This window comes from Aotus nancymaae, unplaced genomic scaffold (assembly GCF_030222135.1).
Source record: "Aotus nancymaae isolate 86718 unplaced genomic scaffold, 86718_ANA_hifiasm-v0.15.2.pri h1tg000011l, whole genome shotgun sequence".
Taxonomy (NCBI): Eukaryota; Metazoa; Chordata; class Mammalia; order Primates; family Aotidae; genus Aotus; species Aotus nancymaae.
The window spans coordinates 2,320,410-2,344,177 of record NW_026988422.1 but is presented as its reverse complement, the minus strand read 5'-3'; the positions used below and the strand labels follow the sequence as shown (position 1 = coordinate 2,344,177).

General features: G+C 39.0%; 1 protein-coding gene across 2 annotated transcripts in view; it reads right to left on the bottom strand.

Moving 5' to 3' along the window:
* ADGRG7 (adhesion G protein-coupled receptor G7) overlaps window positions 1-23,410 on the bottom strand; it is a 93,486-nt gene extending 70,076 nt beyond the window's left edge. The window contains exons 1-2 of one of the 2 annotated variants that reach the window (XM_012476901.2): window positions 23,077-23,410; window positions 226-339 (exon numbers count right to left, since the gene is read on the bottom strand). In XM_012476901.2, coding sequence (XP_012332324.2) covers window positions 226-339; window positions 23,077-23,191 — 229 coding nt within the window. In that variant the 5' untranslated portion in view covers window positions 23,192-23,410. Of the gene's footprint in view, window positions 1-225; window positions 340-23,076 lie in introns of those variants that run through there. The other variant, XM_064374556.1, reaches the window with a different exon arrangement.
* Window positions 23,411-23,768: the final 358 nt, after the last annotated feature.

Below are 23,768 nucleotides of genomic sequence, written 5' to 3'. Positions count from 1 at the left end.
AAAATGTAATAGGAAACAGATAAGGTGCATTGAATATACTGATAAATTGACCAAGAAGAAAACTCAACTTTTATTATTGAGCTGATAAACACATCTTAAAGCCATCATCATTAAGTCCATTGTTTCCATAATCATTCACTGAAGCTTCTAGAAGCTTTATTGCTATTCTTATTAACACAAGCATGATGTCAACCTTACACCTTAGCATTATCCCAAGTAATTTACCCATTGTACATCTCAGTCCTTTCCACTCTTCTGTGCAAATACATCTGCCATTTTCCCAGGTTCCACCATTCCTGCAGAACTCTGTAGGGGTGCCTGATGAGGGAATAGATGTTCCTAAAGAAACAATAAATAAAAGAATAGTCATGAACTGGCTGATTTATTTCTCCTTTCATGCCTGTGGCCATTTAATTTCTATATGTAAAACCACTGCTTTGAGTATCATTGCTGAGAAATATTCTTTGTAATATTGTCATCAATAAAATATACACTGAGAATCTACACCAGATATACAATGCTTACTAGATGCTATGGATACCAAAAAGATACAGTTGAAAGACATAATGCTTTGACCAAGGAGATTAGAATCCCCTGAGAAATCAGAAATTATAGAGATGGTAAGTAGACAGAGATAAATAGATGATAGATAGATAGATAGATAGAAAGATAGATAGATAGATTAATAGATAGATGAGTCAACATGGAAACTTATAAGTACAGTATTGAGGACAGAGGTAACCTAGCTAAGAAGACCAGGGAAGAGATAGTATGTGGAATGGACTTTAAAATTACATCTTGAAAAGCCAGATGAAAATGGGTGATCCAAATAGGCAGGATACAAAGTACAAAAATTACGAAAACACGGAAAGTTCTGATGTGTCTAAGGAACACAGAGAGTTTAACATCTAGCATTAGTTCTATATGGAACAACATCAGGATATACATTGGATTGGGAGGGACTGTATAAACTAAACCAAGAAGATTTAATCTCGAAGGAACCTTAGAGGGGTCATAAAACAAAGGAGTAATATAATAAGGAATTTTTTTGGATGATATCTGAGACAGTATAGGAAATGACTGAGGCTAAGGGGCAAGGAAGACCATTTAAATGAGAACCAGAACTCAAACGGTGACTCTAAGGAAGTTGGGTGGCACTAGATTCAGGAAGCTTACCTCAGAAAGAATTGTTAGGATCTAATGTCTAGTTATTTTGAGTTGGGGATAGTGGGGTCTCTAAATTGGAAAATAGAGTGAATGGTGAAATTAACTAAGTTTAAGAATACAGGGTTGGGCATAATAGCTCACAGCTGTAATCCCAACACTTTGGGAGGCTGAGGCAGGTGGATCACTTGAGGCCAAGAGTTCGAGACCAGCCTGAGCAATATGGTGAAACCCCATCTTTACTAAAAACACAAAAATTCACCTGGTGTGGTGGCACCTGCCCATAGTCCCAGTTACTTGGGAGGCTGAGGCAAGAGAATTGCTTGAACCTGGGAGGTGGAGGTTGCAGTGAGTTGAGATCATGCCACTGCACTCCAGCCTGGGTGACACAACAAGACTCTATCTCAAAAAACAAATAAATAATAGATAAATAAGTACAGGAGACAGAGTTCTAGTTCTAATAATGATGAAATCGATTGTACCATATTAACCCTCCTCTAGGTAATAATTTTAATACATGCACAAAAGTTAAAAAAAAGATAACTACTTGAAGGCATTGGACAGCAATGAAAAACAGGCAGAAACTGAAAGGTATTCTAAGTTTCTATAGTTTTTCCATTAAGGGCACTACCCAGTCTCTATGACAGAAGTGGCTGAAACTTGATCAGAAAGCCACAGTCTTAATGTGTTAAAATATGACAGGAAACTGTTTGGGGCTACAAGAACAACTAGAAATTGAAAGTAGATATCCCAGAATATAAGAAGCCATATAGAAAAGAAGTTCTAAGTCTGTGTAGAAATTACTGTCAAATCTGGGGCAAAAAAAAAAAAAAGATATTTTAAAAAACAGAGCTTCAAGGATCTATGAGACAATATCAGCATATTGTCTAACATATAGGCAATTGGAGTCCTAGAAGGGGAAAAGAGGAGGAATAGGGAAGATAAAGTATCAGAAAAAATCATGGGCAAAATTTCCCAAATTTTATTAAGAACTTCAGCTTATAGATTCAAGAGGCTCAGCAAATCAAAAGAAAAATAAATACAAGAAAAACCACACATAGACACATCATAGTCAAACTGCTGAAACTCACACATAAGGAGAAAATCCTGAAAGCATCCAGCTACCAGCCCAGATAGTTTTACTCGTACATTAGGTGGAGGGAAAAATCTCATACAAACTCTTTTAGAAAATAGAGAAAGGAAGGAACTTTCCAAATCATTTCAGAATGCCAGGGTAACCCTGATACCAAAATCTGACAAAGACATTACAAGAAAATAAAATTATGAGCCAATAAATCGCATTTACACAGATGCCAAAAGAAATCCTTTAAAAATAGCAGGAACTCAAATCTCACAATAAATCAAACTAATACTACACCATGACCAAGTGAAATTTATCTCAGGAATGCCAGGTTAGCTTTGTAATAAATAGAAAATCAATTAATTTAATTAATCATATGATAGCATAAAGAAGAAAAACTTTATGATCATCTCAATCAATCAGGAGACGAAAGCATCTGACTTTTTTTAAACTCTCAGCAAACAAGAAATAAAAGAGAACTTCTTCAAACTGATAAAATCACCTGTGAAGAACCTATCACAAATATCATACTTAACAGTGTAATTTGAATGCTTTCTCCCCCAAGACTGACAAAAACAGAGTTCAAAATAATTGCTATAACCACTTCTATTCAACGTTGTACTGAAGATGCTAGCCAGTGCAATATGCAGGAAAAAAAAAAAAGAAAGTGCAAAGTTAAGAAGGAAGAAAATACAACTATCCTTTGTTGCAGATGATAACATCAAATATATTAAAAATGCTAAGATACCTCCAAAAACTTACTATAATTAATAAGTGAATTTAGCAAGACTGTATGATATAAAGACAGTAGCAACAAACAATTGAAATACAAAAGTATAAAATCATTTTCACTTAAAAAATTATAAAATTCTTGGAAATAAATATAAGAAAATTTACTTAACGAGACCTCATTGTTCAGATAAATTTTTAAAAATCTAAATAAATAGAGATACATACCTTGTATGGAAGACTCAAAGTTGCTAAGGTGTCTATTCACCCCAAACTGATACAGTCAAAATCCATAAATGAAAGACTTTTTTATAGAAATTAACAAGCGGGAGAAGATCCAAGATGGCCGATTAAGAGCAGCTCAGGATTGCAGCTCCCAGTGAAAGCGCAGAGGGTGAGTGGACGCTACATTTCCAGACAGATTTTTATTGCCCACAGACCAGGAGATTCCCAGGTGGAGGAGCCCCACGGGTCGCCAGCACAGCTGTTTTCGCCAGCACGGCTGTTTTGCCAGCACCCCGGTGCAGCGGTTCTCCATACAAAATACACTGTTCTGGGTGCCCTTTTAGCTGGCGAGTGGAGCTCCAGGAAGGCAGAGTTGCCCATTCATCTGATTTAAAAAAAGGGGACTGAAACAGGGAGCCAGGCCAGGAGATTCTTGGGCAAAAAAGCACCACGAATCTCAGTACCGCTTTTTTAGCCAGTGCAGTGGATCACTGCATGGGAAATCACACAGATCCCGATGCCTTTTCAACAGGTGACTGGAACATCTAGGAGAGAGTCAACTGTTCAACTAAAAAAAAAAGGTTCTGAGGCAGGGAGCCAGGTGATCAGGCTCGGCTTGTCCCACCCCCACACACAAAAAAAATACAAAAAAATGCAATTGGAAACGCTCTGGGTAGAGAGATTCACAGCAAGCACAGCTGAACCTGGGATGGTCCAGCTCTGTGGAGGAGAGGTGTCTGCCATTACCGAGGCACTCCACCACCACGGAGGCAATCTGCCATTGCTGAGGCAGCCTGCCATTGCCGAGGCAACCCACCATTACAGAGAGAGTCCGCCATTACAGACATGGGCCGCCATTGCTGAGGCAGTTCTAACTACACCCATATAAACAGGACTGCAGGGAAGTTCACATGGCAGCTGGGCGGAGCCCACAGCAGCTCAGCAAAGCCTCTGCAGGCAGATAGTGACTAGGCTGCCTCCTTGCTGGACAGGGAAGCCCTGAAAAAAAAGGAAGCAGCACAACAAAAACTCATAAATAAAGCCCTAACTCCCCGGGACAGAACACCTGGGAAAAAAAGGGGTTTATGAGTTCTGCTGCAGCAGACTTAAACGTACCTGCCCAGCAGCTCTGAATGAACAACAGAGATCACAGCTCAGCACTTGAGCTCCTAAAAAGGACAGACTGTCTCCTTAAGCAGCTCCCTGACCCCCATATATCCAAAGACTCACCTCATAAAGCAGAGCTCAGACTGACATTTGGTGGGTATCCTTCTGGGACAAAGATAGCAGAAAAAACTGGTAGTAACCCTTACTGTTCTGCAGCTGCTGCAGGTGATCCCCAGGCAAGCAGGGCCTGGAGTGGACCTCAGTGGTCCTAAAGCAGAGGGGCCAGACTGTTAGAAGGAAAACTAAGAAACAGAAATAACTTCATCATCAACAAACTGGACATCCACTCAGAACCCCAATCTGAAAGTCAGCAGCTACAAAGATGACAGGTGGATAAATCTACAAAGATGGGAAGAAACCAGTGCAAAAAAGATGAAAACACCCAACACCAGAACACCTCTCCTCCTACAAGGGATCACACCCCTCACCAGCTAGGAAACAAGGCTGGATGGAGAATGAGTGTGATGAAGTGACAGAATCAGGCTTCAGGAGGTGGGTAATAAGAAACTTCTGTGAACTAAAAGAACATGTTCTAACCCAATGCAAAGAAACTAAGAACCTTGAAAAAAGATTTGACAAAATGCTAACAAGAATGAACAACCTAGAGAAGAATATAAGTGAATTGATGGAGCTGAAAAACACAACACGAGAACTTTACAAAGCATGCACAAGTTTCAACAGCTGAATTGACCAAGCAGAAGAAAGGATATCAGAGGTCGAAGATCAACTCAATGAAAAAAAACAAGAAGGCAAGATTAGAGAAAAAAGGGTAAAAAGGAATGAATAAAGTCAACAAGAAATATGGGACTATGTGAAAAGACCTAATCTACGTTTCATAGGTGTACCCGAATGTGACAAAGAGAATGCATCCAAGCTGGAAAATACTCTTCAGGATATTATCCAGGAAAACTTCCCCAACCTAGCAAGGCAGGCCAAGATTCAAGTCCAGGAAATACAGAGAACACCACAAAGATATTCCTCAAGAAGAGCAACCCCAAGGCACATAATCGTCAGATTCACCAGGGTTGAAATGAAGGAGAAAATGCTAAGGGCAGCCAGAGAGAAAGGTCGGGTTACCCACAAAGGGAAGCACATCAGACTCACAGCAGATCTCTCAGCAGATCTCTCAGCAGAAAGCCTACAAGCCAGAAGAGAGTGGGGGCCGATATTCAACGTCCTTCAAGAAAAGAACTTTCAACCCAGAATTTCATATCCAGCCAAACTAAGCTTCATAAGTGAAGGAAGAATAAAATCCTTTGTGAACAAGCAAGTACTCAGAGATTTCATCACCACCAGGCTTGCTTTACAAGAGCTCCTGAAAGAGGCACTTGGAAAGGAACAACATAGAAAGAAACAACCAGTACCAGCCACTCCAAAAATATACCAAAGGTAAAGAGCATCAACACGATGAAGAATCTGCATCAACTAATTGACAAAACAGCCACCTAGCATCAAAATGACAGGATCAAATTCACACATAACAATATTAACCCTAAATGTAAATGGACTAAATGCCCCAATCAAAAGACACAGACTGGCAAATTGGATAAAAAGTCAAAGCCCATCAGTGTGCTGTATCCAGGAAACCCATCTCACATGCAAGGATACACAAAGGCTCAAAATAAAGGGATGGAGGAAGATTTACCAAGCAAATGGAGAGCAAAACAAAGCAGGAGTTGCAATTCTCATCTCTGATAAAATAGACTTTAAAGCAACAAAGATCAAAAGACACAAAGAAGGACATCACATAATAGTAAAATGATCAATGCAACAAGAAGAGCTAACGATCCTAAATATATATGCACCCAATACAAGAGCACCAAGATACATAAGGTAAGTTCTTAAGGACTTACAAAGAGACTTAGACTCCCACACAATAATAGTGGGAGACCTTAACACACCATTGTCAAAATTAGACAGATCAACGAGACAGAAAATTAACAAGGATATCCAGGACTTGAACTCAGACCTGGACCAAGCAAACCTAATAGACATTTGCAGAACTCTCCAGCCCAAATCCACAGAATATACATTCTTCTCAGCACCACATCACACCTACTCTAAAATTGACCACATAATTGGAAGTAAATCACTCCTCAGCAAATGCAAAAGAACGGAAACCATAACAAACAGTCTCTCAGACCACAGTGCAATCAGGTTAGAACTCAGAATTCAGAAACCAACCCAGAACCGCACAGCTTCATGGAAACTGAACAACTGGCTCTTGAATGTTGACTGGCTAAACAATGAAATGAAGACAGAAATAAAGATGTTCTTCGAAACCAATGAGAACGAAGACACAACATATCAGAATCTCTGGGACACATTTAAAGCAGTCTCTAGAGGAAAATATATAGCAATAGGTGCCCACATGAGAAGTAAGAAGAGATCTAAAATTGACACCCTATCATCAAATTTGAAAGAGCTAGAGGAGCAAGATCAAAAAAACTCAAAACCTAGCAGAAGACAAGAAATAACTAAGATCAGAGCAGAACTGAAGGACATAGAGACACAAAAAACCCTTCAAAAAATCAATAAATCCAGGAGCTGGTTTTTTGAAAAGATCAACAAAATAGACCGCTAGCCAGATTAATAAAAAAGAAAAGAGAGAATAACCAAATAGATGCAATAAAAAACGATAAAGGGGATATCACCACAGATTCCACAGAAATTCAAACCATCATCAGAGATTATTACAAACAACTCTATGAACATAAACTAGAAAACCTGGAAGAAATGGATAAATTCCTGGACAGTTGCCTCCTCCCAAGCCTAAACCAGGAAGAAGTCGAAACCCTGAATAGACCAATAACAAGGTCTGAAGTCGAGGCAGCAATTAAGAGTCTACCACCCAAAAAAAACCCCAGGTCCAGATGGGTTCACAGTCGAATTCTACCAGACATACAAAGAGGAACTGGTACCATTCCTTCTGAAACTATTCCAAATAATCCAAAAAGAGGGAATCCTTCCCAAATCATTTTATGAGACCAACATCATCCTGATACCAAAACCAGGCAGACATTCAGTAAGAAAAGAAAACTTCAGGCCAATATCCATGATGAACATAGATGCAAAAATCTTCAATAAAATACTGGCAAGCTGATTGCGACAGCACATCAAAAAGCTTATCCACCATGATCAAGTAGGATTCATCCCGGGGATGCAAGGCTGGTTCAACATACACAAGTCTACAAACATAATTCACCACATAAACAGAACCAAAGACAAAAACCACATGATTATCTCAATTGATACAGAGAAGGCCTTTGACAAAATTCAACGGCCCTTTATGATAAAAACACTCAATAAACTAGGTATCGACGGAACGTATCTCAAAATAATATAAGCTATTTATGACAAACCAACAGTCAATATCATACTGAATGGGCAAAAACTGGAAGCATTCCCTTTGAAATCTGGCACTAGACAAGGATGCCCTCTCTCATCACTCCTATTCAATATAGTACTGGAAGTTCTAGCCAGAGCAATCAGACAAGAAAAAGAAATAAAGTGTATTCAAATAGGAAAGGAGGAAGTAAAATTGTCTCTATTTGCAGACGACATGATTGTATATCCAAAAGACCCCATCGTCTCAGCCCAAAATCTCCTGAAACTGTTAAGCAACTTCAGCAAAGTCTCAGGATACAAAATCAATGTGCAAAAATCACAAGCATTCCTATACACCAATAACAGACTTAAAGAGAGCCAAATCAAGAACGAACTGCCATTCACAATTGCTACAAAGAGAATAAAATACCTAGGAATACAACTAACAAGGAACGTAAAGGACCTCTTCAAGGAGAACTACAAACAACAGCTCAACGAAATAAGAGAGGACACAAACAGATGGAGAAACATTCCATGTTCATGGTTAGGAAGAATCAATGTCATGAAAATGGCCATATTGCCCAAAGTAATTTACAGATTCAATGCTATTCCCATCAAGCTACCAATGACCTTTTTCACAGAACTGGAAAAAACCACCTTAAACTCCATATGGAACCAAAAGAGAGCCTGCATAGCCAAGTCAATTCTAAGCAAAAAGAACAAAGCGGGAGGCATCACACTACCAGACATGAAACTATACTACAAGGCTATGGTAATCAAAACAGCATGGTACCAGTACCAAAACAGAGATATAGACCAATGGAACAGAATGGACGCCTCGAAGGCAACAAAACATATCTACAACCATCTGATCTTTGACAAACCTGATAAAAACAAGCAATGGGGAAAGGATTCCCTGTTTAATAAATGGTGTTGGGAAAACTGGCTAGCCATGTGCAGAAAGCAGAAACTCGACCCCTTCCTGATACCTTACACTAAAATTAACTCCAGATGGATTAAAGACTTAAACATAAGACCTAACACCATAAAAACCCTAGAAGAAAACCTAGGCAAAACCATTCAGTACATAGGCGTAGGCAAGGACTTCATGACCAAAACACCAAAAGCATTGGCAACAAAAGCCAAAATAGACAAATGGGACCTAATCAAACTCCACAGCTTCTGCACAGTGAAAGAAACAGTCATTAGAGTGAATTGGCAACCAACAGAATGGGAAAAAATTTTTGCAGCCTACCCATCTGACAAAGGGCTGATATCCAGAATTTACAATGAACTAAAACAGATTTACAAGAAAAAAACAAACAAGCCCATTCAAAAATGGGCAAAGGATATGAACAGATACTTTACAAAAGAAGACATACATGAGGCCAACAAACATATGAAAAAATGCTCATCATCACTGGTCATTAGAGAAATGCAAATCAAAACTACATTGAGATACCATCTCACGCCAGTTAGAATGGCGATCATTAAAAAATCTGGAGACAACAGATGCTGGAGAGGATTTGGAGAAATAGGAACACTTTTACACCGTTGGTGGGAGTGTAAATTAGTTCAACCATTGTGGAAGACAGTGTGGCAATTCCTCAAGGACCTAGAAATAGAAATTCCATTTGACCCAGCAATCCCATTACTGGGTATATACCCAAAGGATTATAAATCATTCTACTATAAGGACACATGCACACAAATATTCATTGCAGCACAGTTTACAATAGCAAAGACTTGGAACCAACCCAAATGCCCATCGATGATAGTCTGAACAGGAAAAATGTGGCACATATACACCATGGAATATTATGCAGCCATCAAAAACGATGAGTTCGCATCCTTTGTAGGCACATGGATGAACCTGGAAACCATCATTCTCAGCAAACTGACACAAGAACACAAAATCAAACATCACATGTTCTCACTCATAGATGGGTGTTGAGCAATGGGAACACATGGATACAGGGAGGGTAGCACTATACGCTGGGGTCTGTTGGGGGGGAGTGCGGGGGGACAGCAGGGGGTGGGGAGTTGGGGAGAGATAGCATGGGGAGAAATGCCACATATAGGTGAAGGGGAGGAAGGCAGCAAATCACACTACCACTTATGCACCTATCCAACAATCTTGCATGTTTTTCACATGTACCCCAAAACCTAAAATGCAATTTAAAAAAAAAATTCTAAACAACTGAAAAAGGGGGATTCCTCCCTAACTCATTTTATAAGGCCAGCATCATCCTGATAACAAAACCCAGCAGAGACACACACACACAAAATAAAACTTCAGGCCAATATCCCTGATGAACATCGATGTGAAAATCCCCAATAAAATACTGGTAAATCTAATCCAATAGCACATCAAAAAGCTTATCCAGCATAATCAAGTTGGCTTCATCCCTAGGATGCAAGGCTGGTTCAACATAGCGAATCAATAGATATAATCCATCACATAAACAGAATCAATGACAAAAACCACACAATTATCTCAATAGATGCAGAAAAGGCCTTTGACAAAATTCAACAGCACTTCATGTTAAAAACTGTCAATAAACTAGGTATTGATGAAATATATCTCAAAATAGTAAGAGCTATTTATGACAAACCCACAGCTAATATCACAATGAATGGGCAAAACTGAAAACATTTCCTTTGAAAACTGGCAAAAGACAAGGATGACGTCTCTCACCACCCCTCTTCAAACACAGTATTGGAAGTTCTGGCCAAGGCAATCAGGCAAGAGAAAGAAAACAAGGTATTCAAATAGGAAGAGAGGAAATCAAATTGCCTCTGTTTGCAGATGACATGATTCTATATTTAGAGAAACCCATCGTCTCAGCCCAAAAACTCCTTAAACTGATAAGCAACTTCAGCAAAGTCTCAGGATACAAAATCAATACACAAAAATTATAAGCATTCCTATGCACCAATAATAGACAAGCAGAGAGCCAAATCAAGAACGAACTGCCATTCACAATTTCTACAAAGAGAATAAAATACCTAGGAATACAGCTAACAAGGGATGTGAAGGAGCTCATTAAGGAGAACCAAACCACTGCTAAAGGAAATAAGAGAGGACACCAACAAATGTATAAATATTCCATCCTCATGGTTAGGAAGAATCGATATCGTGAAAATAGTCATACTGCCAAGAGTAATTCATAGATTCAATGCTATTTCCATCCAACTACCATTGATTTTCTCCACAGATTTAGAAGAAACTACTTAAAATTTCATATGGAACCAAAAAAGAGCCTGTACAGCCAAGACAATCCTAAGCAAAAAGAACAAAGCTGAAGGCATCATGCTACCTGACTTCAAACTATACTACAAGGCTATAATAATCAAAATAGCATGGTACTGGTACCAAAACAGATACATAAGCCAATGTAACAGATGGAAACCTCAGAAATAACACCACACATCTACACCCATCTGATCTTCAACAACCCTGACAAAATCAAGAATTAGGAAAAGGATTCCCTGTTTAATAAATTGTGCTGTGAAAAGGGGCTAGCCATATGCAGAAAACTGAAACTAGACCCCTTCCTTACACCTTATACAAAAATTAACTCAAGATAGATTAAAGACTTAAATGTAAAACCCAAAATGATAAAAACCCTAGAAGAAAACGTAGGCAATACCATTGAAAAGACTTCATGACAAAAATGCCAAAAGCAATTGCAACAGAAGCCAAGATTGACAAATGAGATTGAATTAAACTAAAGAGCTTGTGCTCAGCAAAAGAAACGATCATCAGCGTGAACAGGCAACCTACAGAATGGGAGAAATTTTTTGCAATCTCTTCATTGCAAAGGTTTAATATACAGAATCTACAAGGAACTTAAACAAATTTATTAGAAAAAAAAGACCCTATCAAAGAGTGAGAAAAGGATATGAACAGACAATTCTGAAAAGACGTTTATGCAGCCAACAGATGAAAAAAAGCTCAACATCACACTTATCGTTAGAGAGATGCAAATGCAAATCAAAACTACAAAGAGATATCTCACGTCAGTCAGAATGGTGATTATGAAAAAGTCAAGAAACAACAGATGCTGGCAAAGCTGTGGAGAATTAAGAACACTTTTACACTGGTTTGTGGGAAAGAAAATCAGTTCAACTATTCGAGAAGACAGTGTGGTAATTCCTCAAGGATCTAGAACCGGAAATACCATGTGGTCCAACAATCCCATTACTGGGTATATATCCAAAGGAATATAAATCATTCTACTATAAAGACACATGCACATGTATGTTTATTGCAGCACTATTTACAAGAGCAAAGACATGGAACCAACCCAAATGCCCACAAATGATCGACTGGATAAAGAAAATGTGAGCATATACACCAAGGAATACTATGCAGCCATAAAAAGGAATGAGATAACGTTCATTGCAGGGACATAGGTGAAGTTGGAAGCCATCATACTCAGCAACCAAACACAGGAATAGAAAACCAAACACCACATGTTCTCATTTATAAGTGGCAGTTGAACGAGAACGCATGGACACAGGAAGGGGAACATCACTCACTGGGGCCTGTTGGGGAGTAGGGGAAAGTGGAAGGAGAGCATTAGGACAAATGGCTAATGCATGCGGGTCTTAAAACCTAGATGACAGGTTGACAGGTGCAGCAAACCACCACGGCACACATATACCTATGTAACAAACCTCACTTTCTGCACTTGTGTCCTGCAACTTAAAGTAAAATAAAAGTTTTTTTTAAAGATAGGAAAAAAGAACAGATTTGGATGGCTCACATTACTGAGCATATGACTTACAATAAAGCCATAGCAATCAAGACAGGATGGAATCACCATAAACAGACAAACGAATCAATGAAGTAGAACAAAAAGTTAGAAATAATTAAAACATATGGTTTGTTATCTTTTTAAAGACGTACCAAGGCAATTCAATAGAGAAAGGAAAGTTTTTTCAACAAATGGTGCTAGATAATCTGAATAAACAAATCACCCTCAAAACTCAATCTGAGGTGGACTGTATTCCTAAAATCAGAAAGCTAAAACTAAAATGCTTCTCAAAGAAAACATAGGAGAATAATTTGCAACTTTGGGCCAAAAAATATTTTTATATGTAAAAAAGGACCCAAAAGCACTAAGCGTAAAAGAAAAAATTTGATAATTAGCGTTAGTCAAGTTAAAAACTGCTGTCATCAAAGGCACTGCTGGAAGATAAAAATAGGCCAGATACGGTGGCTCCTGTCAGTAATCCCAGCATTTTGGGAGACCAAGAGTGTGGATTACCTGAGATCAGGAGTTCGAGAACAGCCTGGCGATCATGGTGAAACCCTGTCTCTACCAAATATCTATATATACACACACACACACAAATTAGCTGGGTGCGGTGGTGCATGCCTGTATTTCCAGCTACTCAGGAGGCTGAGGGAAGAGGATCACTTGAATCTGGGAGGCAGAGGTTGCAGTGAGCCGAGATCATGCCACTGCACTCCAGCCTGGGTGACAGAGTAAGACTCCATCTCAAAAATAAAAAGAAGAAGACAATTAAAATGAAAGACACAGAAAATGTTTGTGTTACATATATCTGACAAAAGAATTGTATCCAAAAGTGTAAATTAGAGTTGTAAATCTAATTGTAGATTAGAATTGTAATTTGTGAATTGTAAAGAATACACATTAATAATAAGAATCCAAGCAGAACACTTTTTTTAAAGTGGGCGAAAGACTTGAACAGACACTTAATAAAAGAAGGTATGTGACTAGGCAGGAAACACATGAAAATAACTCAGCATCTTAATCATCAGAGAAATGCAAATTAAAGCCACAGAAATATCATTTCACACCCCACTAGAATAGACAAATAGATTAATAGAATAGGATAGAGACTCCATAAATAAACCCACACAAATACAGTCAACTGCTGCTCAACAAAGAAGGGAAATTCAATGGAGAAAGGATAGTCTTCTCAACAAATGTTGCTGGAATGACTGGACAACCATATGCAAAAAATAATAATAATCTAGAGACAGACTTACATCTTTCACAAAAATTATCTCAAATGAATCATAGATTTAATGTAAAATGCAAAACTATAAAACTCTAGAACAGGGGTCCCCAACCCCGGGTACCAGCCCATGGTTTGTTAGGAACCAGGCCACACAGGAGGAGGTGAGCTATGGGCGAGTGTTATCTTCTGAGCTTCGCCTCCTGTCAGATCAGCAGCATTATCATAGGAGCACAAACCCTAACATGAACTGTGCACGCAAAGTGTCTAAGTTGCACTCTCCTTATGAGAATCTAATACCCAATGAAGTGGAACAGTTTTATCCCTAAACCACCGGTGAATGAACACTGGCTTCAACTTTAGGTCACCAGCAGTATCAGCTGCTAACAAGAGAGCTTGTCCTTTGAAGTTTGAAGCCAGATGTTGACTTCTCCTCTCTAGTTGTGAAAGTCCTAGGTGGCATCTTCTTCCAGTGGCAGCTGTTTTATACCCTGAAAATGTGTTGTTTAGTTTAGCCATCTTCATCATTTATCATATCTACATCTTCCGAATAACTTGCTGCAACTTCTACATCAGCACATGCTGCTTTCCTTTGCCCTTTTATGTTATGGAGACGGCTTCTTTCGCTAAACTTCATAAACCAATCTCTGCCAGATTCCAACTTTCCTTCTGTAGCTTTCTCAACTCTCTCAGCCTCCATAGAATTGAAACAAGTTAGAGCCTTGTTCTGGATTAGGTTTTAGCTTAAGGGAATGTTGTGGCTGGTTTGATCTTCCATCTAGACCCCTCAAATTTTCTTCATATCAGCAAAAAGATTTCCATTTCTAACCATTTGTGTGCTCACTGGCGTAGCATTTTTAATTTCCTTGAATAACTTTTCCTTTGCAATCACAATTTGGCTAACTGTCTGGCACAAGACCTTAGCTTTCTGCTTTTCTCAACTTTCATATGCCTTCTTCACTAAGCTTAATCATTTCTAGCTTTGGATTCCAAGTGAGAGACACCCAACTCTTCCTTTCACTTGAACACTTAGAAGCCATTGCAGGATTATTAATTGGCCTAATTTCAACGATGTTGTGTCTTGGGGAACAGGAAGGCCTGGGAGGAGTATGAGAGTTGAGGGATTTGCTGGTCCATAGAGCAGTCAGAACACTTACAGCATTTGATTATGTTTGCCATCTTACACGGGCATGGTTCACAGCACCCAAAAATAATTGCAATAGTAACATCAAAGATCGGGACCGCAGATCACCATAACAGAAATGCCAATAATGAAAAGGTTTTACGTATTGTAAGAATTACCAAAATGTGACTGATACAGAGACGGGACGTGAGCCCATGCTGTTGGAAAAATGGAACCAACAGACCTGCCTGCCACGGAGTTGCCACAAAGCTTCAAGTTGTAAAGAAACACGGTATCTATGATGTGCAACAAAACAAGGTGTGTCTGTGTCGCATTTCTTCCTTCTGGATTCAGTTTCTTGCTTTTTGATGTATATGATTTAATAATTCTTTCAGTCAGGGTCTATGAGTGACAGATTCTCCAGTGTTTATCTGAAAACGCTTTCATTTTTCCCTCACTGTTGATTTCTTTGAGAAGCATTTTAGTTTTAGCTTTTTGATAAGGTATGAAATTCTGGGTTGACAACACTTTGAAAATACTACTTTCCAATTTTTATTTATTTTGGGGGAGTCTTTTTTCTATAAACGTCTTTTAAATTTTCTTTATCTGATGTTCTGCAATTTTACCATGACGTGGTTTGTTTTCGCTTTTCCTACTTGAAAAGTCATTCTTCAACTGAGAAAACTTTGTAGCTATTACTTCTTTAAGAGTTACCTCTCCCATATATTCTGCTCTCTTCTGAAATGTCTGGTAGACCCAGCTGGGCTTCAGCCTTCTATACATCAAGTTTCTTAATCTCATTACTGTTAACATCTCTTTGTATTGCTATGCTGAATTACAGTTTCCTAGTTTTCTTCTCCATTCCCTAGTTTTCTCTGTAATTATTAGGGTTGAGGAGGGTGCTTTTTTGGTATGTTTGTTTTGTAGAGACAAAGTCTCCCTCTGTCACCCAGGCTGGAGTGCAGAGGTGTGATCCCAGCTCACTGTAGCCTCCATCTCCTGTGCTCAAGAGATCCTTCTGCCTCAGTCTCCCAAGTAGCTGAGATTACAGGCAGGTGCCACCATGCCTGGCTATTTTTTACATAATATTTTGTGTTTTGCAGAGATGACGAGGCTGGTCTCAAACTCTTGGCTTCAAGTGACACTCCAGCCTCAGCCCCCAAATGCTGAGATTACAGGCACGATTCACCATGCTCAACACCTTACTGATTTCTAATCTGCTTTTAAATCACTCATTACTTTTTTTTATTATTGTAGTGTTTTCCATTTTAAAGGTACTATTTGGTTCTTTTTCAAATTCTCCTATTCTTTTTAAAAATACTATATTTTTCTTTGGTTTTTCTCCTATATTTTAAATGTTTAATCTTGTTAAACGTATTTTATATTCTCTTTCAGATTGTTTTGTTATATCCAATTCTGGGAGGGTTCATCCTTTTGATCACATCTGACGTCTCTCCAGCATCATGGTTCACATGTAATTTTGGACTGTAAACTCATCTTTATCTTATTTATTATTCTTCTGTGAGACTTTTATGGGTCTTGTTTGTGAAAATATTTCTACAGGAAAATTTCATGATTACTTATTTTATGATCCTGGGGTACGATCAGTAGTAATCTTAAACTAGTTTTAGGATTATTGTTTTTTTTTTCTTTTCTTTTTTTGAGACAGTTTCACTCTTGTTGCTAAGGCTGGAGTGCAATGATGCAATCTCAGCTCACCACAACCTCCACCTCCTGGGTTCAAGCAATTCTCCTGCCTCAGCTTCCCGAGTAGCTGGAATTACAGGCATGCGCCACCACACCTGGATAATTCTGTATTTTTAGTAGAGACGGGGTTTCCTCATGTTGGTCAGACTGGTCTCTAACTCCCAGCCTCAGGTGATCTGCCCGCCTCAGCCTCCCAAAAAGTGCTGGGATTACAGGTGTGAGCCACCATGCCCAGCTTTTTAGGATTATTTTTAACTGGAGATTTCTGTACTGTACAGTAGGACTGATTTAGAGTGTAAAGCCTGGGGTTTCCATTACTGGTAGTGACTTCTTCTTCCTTACTCATGGCCCTGAACAGATGATAGTGTTAGTGAATGCTTATGTGGACTGGTGAGTAGAATTGTTCCAATCTCCTTTTCTCGGTTGATCCGACTCCTTCAGGTTTAGGGATTATGCTGGTGGCTCAGGCCCAGCTCCCTTGCATCACACAGCACAGAAACCATGCCTCCTGTCCCCATGAATGCATTGAAATTGCAGCGGTGCCTGCTCACCCTCATAAGTATCGACTTTACTCTTTATTTCTGCCACCTGTGACTTTTCTTCAAGAACGAAAGCCTACTTGCATACATGAATTTTGTCATATTTTATTTATAACTTGTGTGTTTGTAAACGAGAAGGAGATCTAGTCCATGTCTACTCATTCTGCCCTTTTGCTGTAAGTCAAGAGTCACTTCTTAAAGTTAAGAAATAATTTGCCAGTTTTTAGAACAAGGGTCTTGATCTGTATTTCCAAATCCTCGCACAATGCCGTTGAATAGCAGGTACCCAACTAACATTTGCTGACTGGCTTCTTTGCCGTTGGCATCTTGGTTGAGGATATCTAGTCTAAGCTGAACTAGCAACTCCTCTGTCAAAATTACATGGTTAACACCTTGTGCTATGCACTTCAAGACTCTAGCCTCTGAAATACCTAAATTACCCATGAAATACAGCGAAAATAGTACTGTTATCTTTAAGACTGTATTTTTACATAAAGAAAGTCAGACTCAGAAAGATTAAGTGGCTTGTTCATATCCTATAACCATTTTAGAATTATGGCCTTGGAAAAAAGTGACATTAGTTATTCATCAACCCAACCCCCTCATTCTACATAAAGGCTGAGTGATTTGTTCCAGATCACTAATTAATTGGTAGCAGAGCAGGTAACAGACTCAGATCTCCTTGTAACTGACTGAGTGCCTCTGCTCCCTCCTCACGGTGTCTGCCTTTCCCATTGATGGGGACAGGCAGCATCAGCTTCCTTTTATTTGAGGCCCCGTATTTTGGAACATATCTAACAGCAATATTTTTCTTTTGTAACACCAGCATAATAACAACTTTTTCTACATTCTTTTAAATTGTACAAAGTAACATTTCTAGAATTGTTAGCCTATTAGCCATATTTTCAATGCTTTTCAATGCTTTTACTACACATCTTGCAAGTTTAAATATAAAACATATACAACATACACACAGGCTGCTTGGGAAAGTAGCATAAAATAAGACTAAAGATTCCAAATAGAAAATATTAATTTTTCTCCCAAACTAGACAAAATTAGAGTCTGTTTTGAAAAGTTAGGTTTTAATAAGTAAGAAAATAAAAATATATTTCCTTCGTCTAAGAAATTTCATCTGCAGATCCTTTGTAGTACCTGGCTTTGCCTTTTGGGCTTCAAAATCCAGGCATCTTTCATTTGTCCTAATCTGAAATAGTTTGGTGATGATAATGGTAACTCTTAAATGAGAGGACAATGTTTAGGAAAGTTTATTCTGGCTGTAAAGAAAAAAACCTGAAAGATTTATACCAATAAAATACATAAAGTATAATCTTTATTTAAGGTAAAGTTTGTCCAGTATTAACTACCTGGTTAATATTTCAATAAACTGGTTAAATATTTTTTCCTTCGTTAATTCTTATTATGCTTTGAGATAAGAAGTATACTACTTTGAATTCTTATTATACTTTAAAATATACGCATGGCTAAACATTTTCATAAACATTTCCCCTGATGGTGTGGTGTAGCGTACGTATTGAAAGGCGAATGCAGGAAGATGTGGCAGTTCTTAGAACTGTTTCTGTTTCTGTTTTGAGCTAGTCAATTGAACTTAATGATTAAACCTATTGTAAATTTTTGGATTGCTAATTTGAGTCTCAATCCAAAGGTCCAATCTAGGTCAATGGTGTCTATTCAAGATATAAATCAGGGAGTGGAGAAAACTATGCTCTGCACTGAATTATCTAAAAATACCTAAAGGATAGTAGCCAACAGTTATTGAGTACTTACAAGGTACTAGACATCATCTTAAACTTTTTAATATATTGACTCATTTAAGCCTCATATCAGCCCTATAAGATAGGGTTTACAATTACGCCTATAATAGGTTAGAAAACTGAGACTCAGAAATGAATAATTTGCGCAGAGCTAGTGAGTGGCGTCACTGGATCTAAATTCAAGCAGTCCGGCTCCAGAGTCTTCTTTCCTCTACTCAGTTACATTTTCCCCTATATTCTCAAGTACTCACTTTAAACACTATATTCCATGTTAGATCTTCAATATGCGTGTCATCGAAGAACCACAGGTGGGGACATATCCAAACTTCAGGTAAAAATATTTAATACCTGGAAATCCAGGAATAATCCACTAAGCCAAGATTCTAGCCCCTTAGTTTAAGAAAATGACTTTTAAAATGGAATCAACAGTTTAAACATCACCGATTCTGATGTTAAAATAATCCATGCCCCTCAATCAATTACATAGCCAAATTGGAATAAATTTATTTCAAAAACCCTTCCCTTTCATAGACTTGTTTTTTAAATTTAGGGGGTGATTATGTGAGGAAGCAAGAAGGGAAACAGGGTAAGGAGCAGAAGAGACATTTACAATACCAGGATTAACACAAAAGAACACGACAGCTGCCTAAAACCCAACCTTCTCCCTCCAGAAAACTGCTCTGGACTCTTTTTTTTTTTTTTTTTTTTTAACCCAAATGCAAGTATTCTCCAGGAACAGTCACGTGAATTAGATTTATTGAGTTTGGCCCTGGAAGAAGTACTGTAATTGAGTGAAATTAAAGCCAGGTATCTATGGTCAGATCATCTTTTGACAAACAATAAACTCTCATTGACCTTTCACAACAACCCATATTTTCCACAGTGTAAGAATTATCAGGCCAGGCACAGTGGCTCACGCCTATAATCCCAGCACTTTGGGAGGCTGAGGCTACTTGACGTCAATAGTTCGAGACTAGCCTGGCCAACATAGTGAAACCCCGTCTCTACTAAAAATACAAAAATCAGTCGGGCGCGGTGGCGAGCGCCTGTAGTCCCAACTACTCGGGAGGCTGAGGTAGTAGAATCGCTTGAACCCAAGCGGCGGATGTTGCAGTGAGTCGAGATCAGGCCACCGCATTCCAGCCTGCGGACAGAGCTAGACTCCAACTCAAAAAATAAAATAAAATAACTACAATTATCAATGCTATAAAGTCAGACCTTGGGGATTGGGAATATTTCAACATTCGTAAGTCTCTTGTAGGGCTGAGGAACAGGTGTATCCCATGGCAGAGAATGAAGGTTAGAATATCTGGAGAGAAGTGGGGTTAAATAAAAAAACAGTCCTGGTGGCAAACAGCAGGAAATCCTACGAGCCGGGAGAGGTGTAGAATGTGGTCAAGTAAGGCACTGTTCATGTGTTTTGAGATTAAGATACTCCCATTTTGAGGAGTTAAAGAAAACATTTTCTACCATTATGATCATGGACATCTGTCTATGATTATATCAGGCTTAGCACCAGTTGGAAAATGTCGATGGAAAGAAATATAATAAAGCTTAATTGCGTGCTCATTTTACTTTGATCATCAAGAGTGAAGGGGCCCAGAGGTTATACTCCTTCTTGTGTTTTCCTATGAAGAATGCCCAATGCGAAAAGGCTGGGCTTCTGACAAAACTGGGATTCGCTCTACGTTTTTAGCACAGTACCTAGATCATGGTAAGAATTTTTGAAACTATAGGTATTATAATAATTAAATGTATAAATAGCATAAATATTGTTGTACATCAGTGGTTACTCCCAGATCAGAGAAACTTCTTATTGAAATTTACTCAGCAGAATTTGAAATTTGTTTCTATTTTTCACAAGGAGGCCATTATTTTTTCAAGAAAAATAAATGTGAGAGATTTAATGTATGTGTTCTATTTATAATATAGACAAAAAAAAATTTGAATGCAATAAAATTAATTTATGCAACATTTTGTGTGTTTATGTCTATTTTCCAAAGATATTTATACCTTTCATCAGTTTCTCAGAGATATGTGTGACCTTTCTTGCCCTTAAAAAAAATAAACGTGGCCGGGCACGGTGGCTCACGCCTGTAATCCCAGCACTTTGGGAGGCTGAGGCAGGTGGATCACAAGGTCAGGAGTTCAAGACCAGCCTGACCAACATGGTGAAACCTCGTCTCTACTAAAAATACAAAAATTAGCTGGGCGTGGTGATACACACCTGTAATCCCAGCTACTCAGGAGGCTGAGGCAGGAGAATTGCCTGAACCTGGGAGGCGAAGGTTGCAGTGAGCCAAGATCATGCCACTGCACTCCAGCCTGGGCGACAGAGTGAGACTTCGTCTCAAAAATAAATAAATAAATGACATAAATATAAAAACTATTTATATCTATACCTGAGTAAAGGGACCAAAGCAAGAACATTCAACAATTACATAGGATGGGATGGGATAGGATAAAAAGAATTAGAGTGAAGTGGAGTGAAATGAAACAATTTACCAACTCAAACGCACTGTCAACAGAATGTACAAGGCAAAATAGTAACAGCAAACAGTGCCATTCTTTCACTCTTTTTCTTTAAATGATAGTGATAATCCTCTCCTTTTCCACTGGGCTTACCCCAAAGCTAAGAGATAGCCCTTACATAAACAGCCAATTGAAAAATGCTACTCAGAAAAAGAGAAAAGTTTGTCTTTTTGAGGAGCTTGTATGCCTCTACTGTTAGACATGGGATCTTTATTACTTACTATGCTTTCGTTTGGATCTTAGCTCTCAGAGAGTTCAGGAATATATTTTCTATTTATTTTAAGCAACTCCCCTAAGCCTTGAACGTGCATGTTTTGTGACCCCACCCTGCGCTCTTTCTTATGTTGTTTTTGCACTTTGGTCCTTGTTTTTAATGGTTTTGTTATAAACGTGTCCTTTATAAGTCACCGTAAATTTCCTTTTAAAAGTAGATGTCGTTTACATAAAGGAAAAAAGGGAGGGAGGGAGGGAAGGAAGGAAGGCAGGAAGGCAGGAAGGGAAAACTTTGTGAAGTATGCCCTCTAAATGAGGTCTTACAAATCTGGCAGCCTTAATGGGGTAAAATCCATAGTTCAGAATTTTTTAACCTGAATTAAACCATTTTACAACCTTAAACAAACAAAAACACATTTGCTCCAAGTTTAAATTTTACTATTTTTGTTCTGGTAAATTTTCTCACTCTAGTTCTCTAAATACTATTGAAACAGTATTCTGTAAATACTGGTTAGGGCAGTGGGGTAGAGGGAGGACAGACCCATCCTCAGCTACCCCTCCCTCAGCAGCAAATATGTCAGACCCCTCTGGCGGTCTTCAACAGCGAATCTTTGCAGCCATGCTCCACCTCCTGCTAGCTCCCCAACCTTCTGTCCTCCCCAATTACCTGCCCAGAGGGCATACTGCCTCTCCTGCTGCCTTTCCTGATTGGCATTATATTTATTGTTTCATTAGAAGCTTTCTCTGATTTTTACGAAAAAGAGTATGTAGCACATCCAACTTCGAATTCCTTTATGGAGACGCTCTACAGCCCAAGGGATCCAGCATTAGGATCACTGAAATGTTCTGTTCTGAGTTCCAGCGGGCTTTTCTATAACGCTGTTTTACACACCACCTCCTCTCCCAGGCCAGCTGTGGCACACAAATATGCAAATATTTGTTGAATCATCAGGAAAGTCATTTTAAAAATCGTTTTTAAATTGTTGACTAGTTTCCTACATCTGGAAAGTATTTGTGTGCAAACCCTGAGATCATTTCACTTAAACCTTAGTGTTGAACTTCTTAAACTTCTCTCTTAAAATGAAATTCCATTCTGTGCATGTTTGTGTGTGTGCTATGCACATGTGTGTATGTGTTTGATGCATGTGTGTGTCCCCCTTCATAACGATTTACCCTTTTCCCGAATTTAGCCAAACAGACCTAAATGTGTGTTACCAATTGTTTTAATTATTACTCTGCTCCAATTCAGTCGGGAGTTAAAAGAGAAAGAGGCCAACTCAATTACGTCACTCTTCCCCCTGCCCATTCACACTCACATGCATTCATTTCTACTCAACCATCTGCTAGGCTCAACTGACTTGGTCTTTTACATCCCATAAATAGCACCTTGGTGGGATGCCTCAGACTGGACAAGGTACGTCCCAGTACTGGTGCATCAGGTGGCAGGGACAGAGACCCCATGCCTTCTCTTGCTCTGAGTTAAACATAGCAGGACAACATTACCTCTACGGATCCTGACCACAATCCTCCAGATGCCCAGTCCCAAAACGATGCCAGTCAGTAGCCCACACACGACAGCCACCAGCACCCTGAGGTTCCAGACACGGCAGGAAACCATGGCAAGGCCAACCACACATCCACTCCTGGGTGAGAAATAGCTAGCTTCTTTTCTTCTTGAGCTAATAAGTTGAATCAGAAAGTATTCTAAACAGAAAAAGAAGTCCTCCCATCAGTGATCTGTCAGACTTTATAGGTTAGGACTTTTGAGGGTAATCCAGCAAGATGCAGCTTGAATCTCCTAATAAAAGGTGCATACTGTCTTGCAATTTCCTCATCCTTCACTGAAGGAGAATGTGAAAGAAGTGATTACAGTTATGAGAATAGGGAGATAACTCGGGGCAATAAGGAAGAAGGGGAGGGACTAGCTATAAGGGTCAAAGGGCGACTGTCCAGGCAAGCCACAGAATGAAGGAAGTGAACGAAACAGAAGAAACCCAAGAGGAAATCATGAAGGCAGTGGATGCCAGGGGTCATCTATGGCTCGGCTTCCTGTGTTTTTGTCTCAGGAGGGTACAGCAGAGATAGACCGGCAGGTGCTTCTGGGAAATGAACTAGGCTGTCAACAAGAGGATAAACGGCAATCACCACACATGATTCTAGGGCTTCCGTTTCTTTAAGGAGGCTACATTTTGACA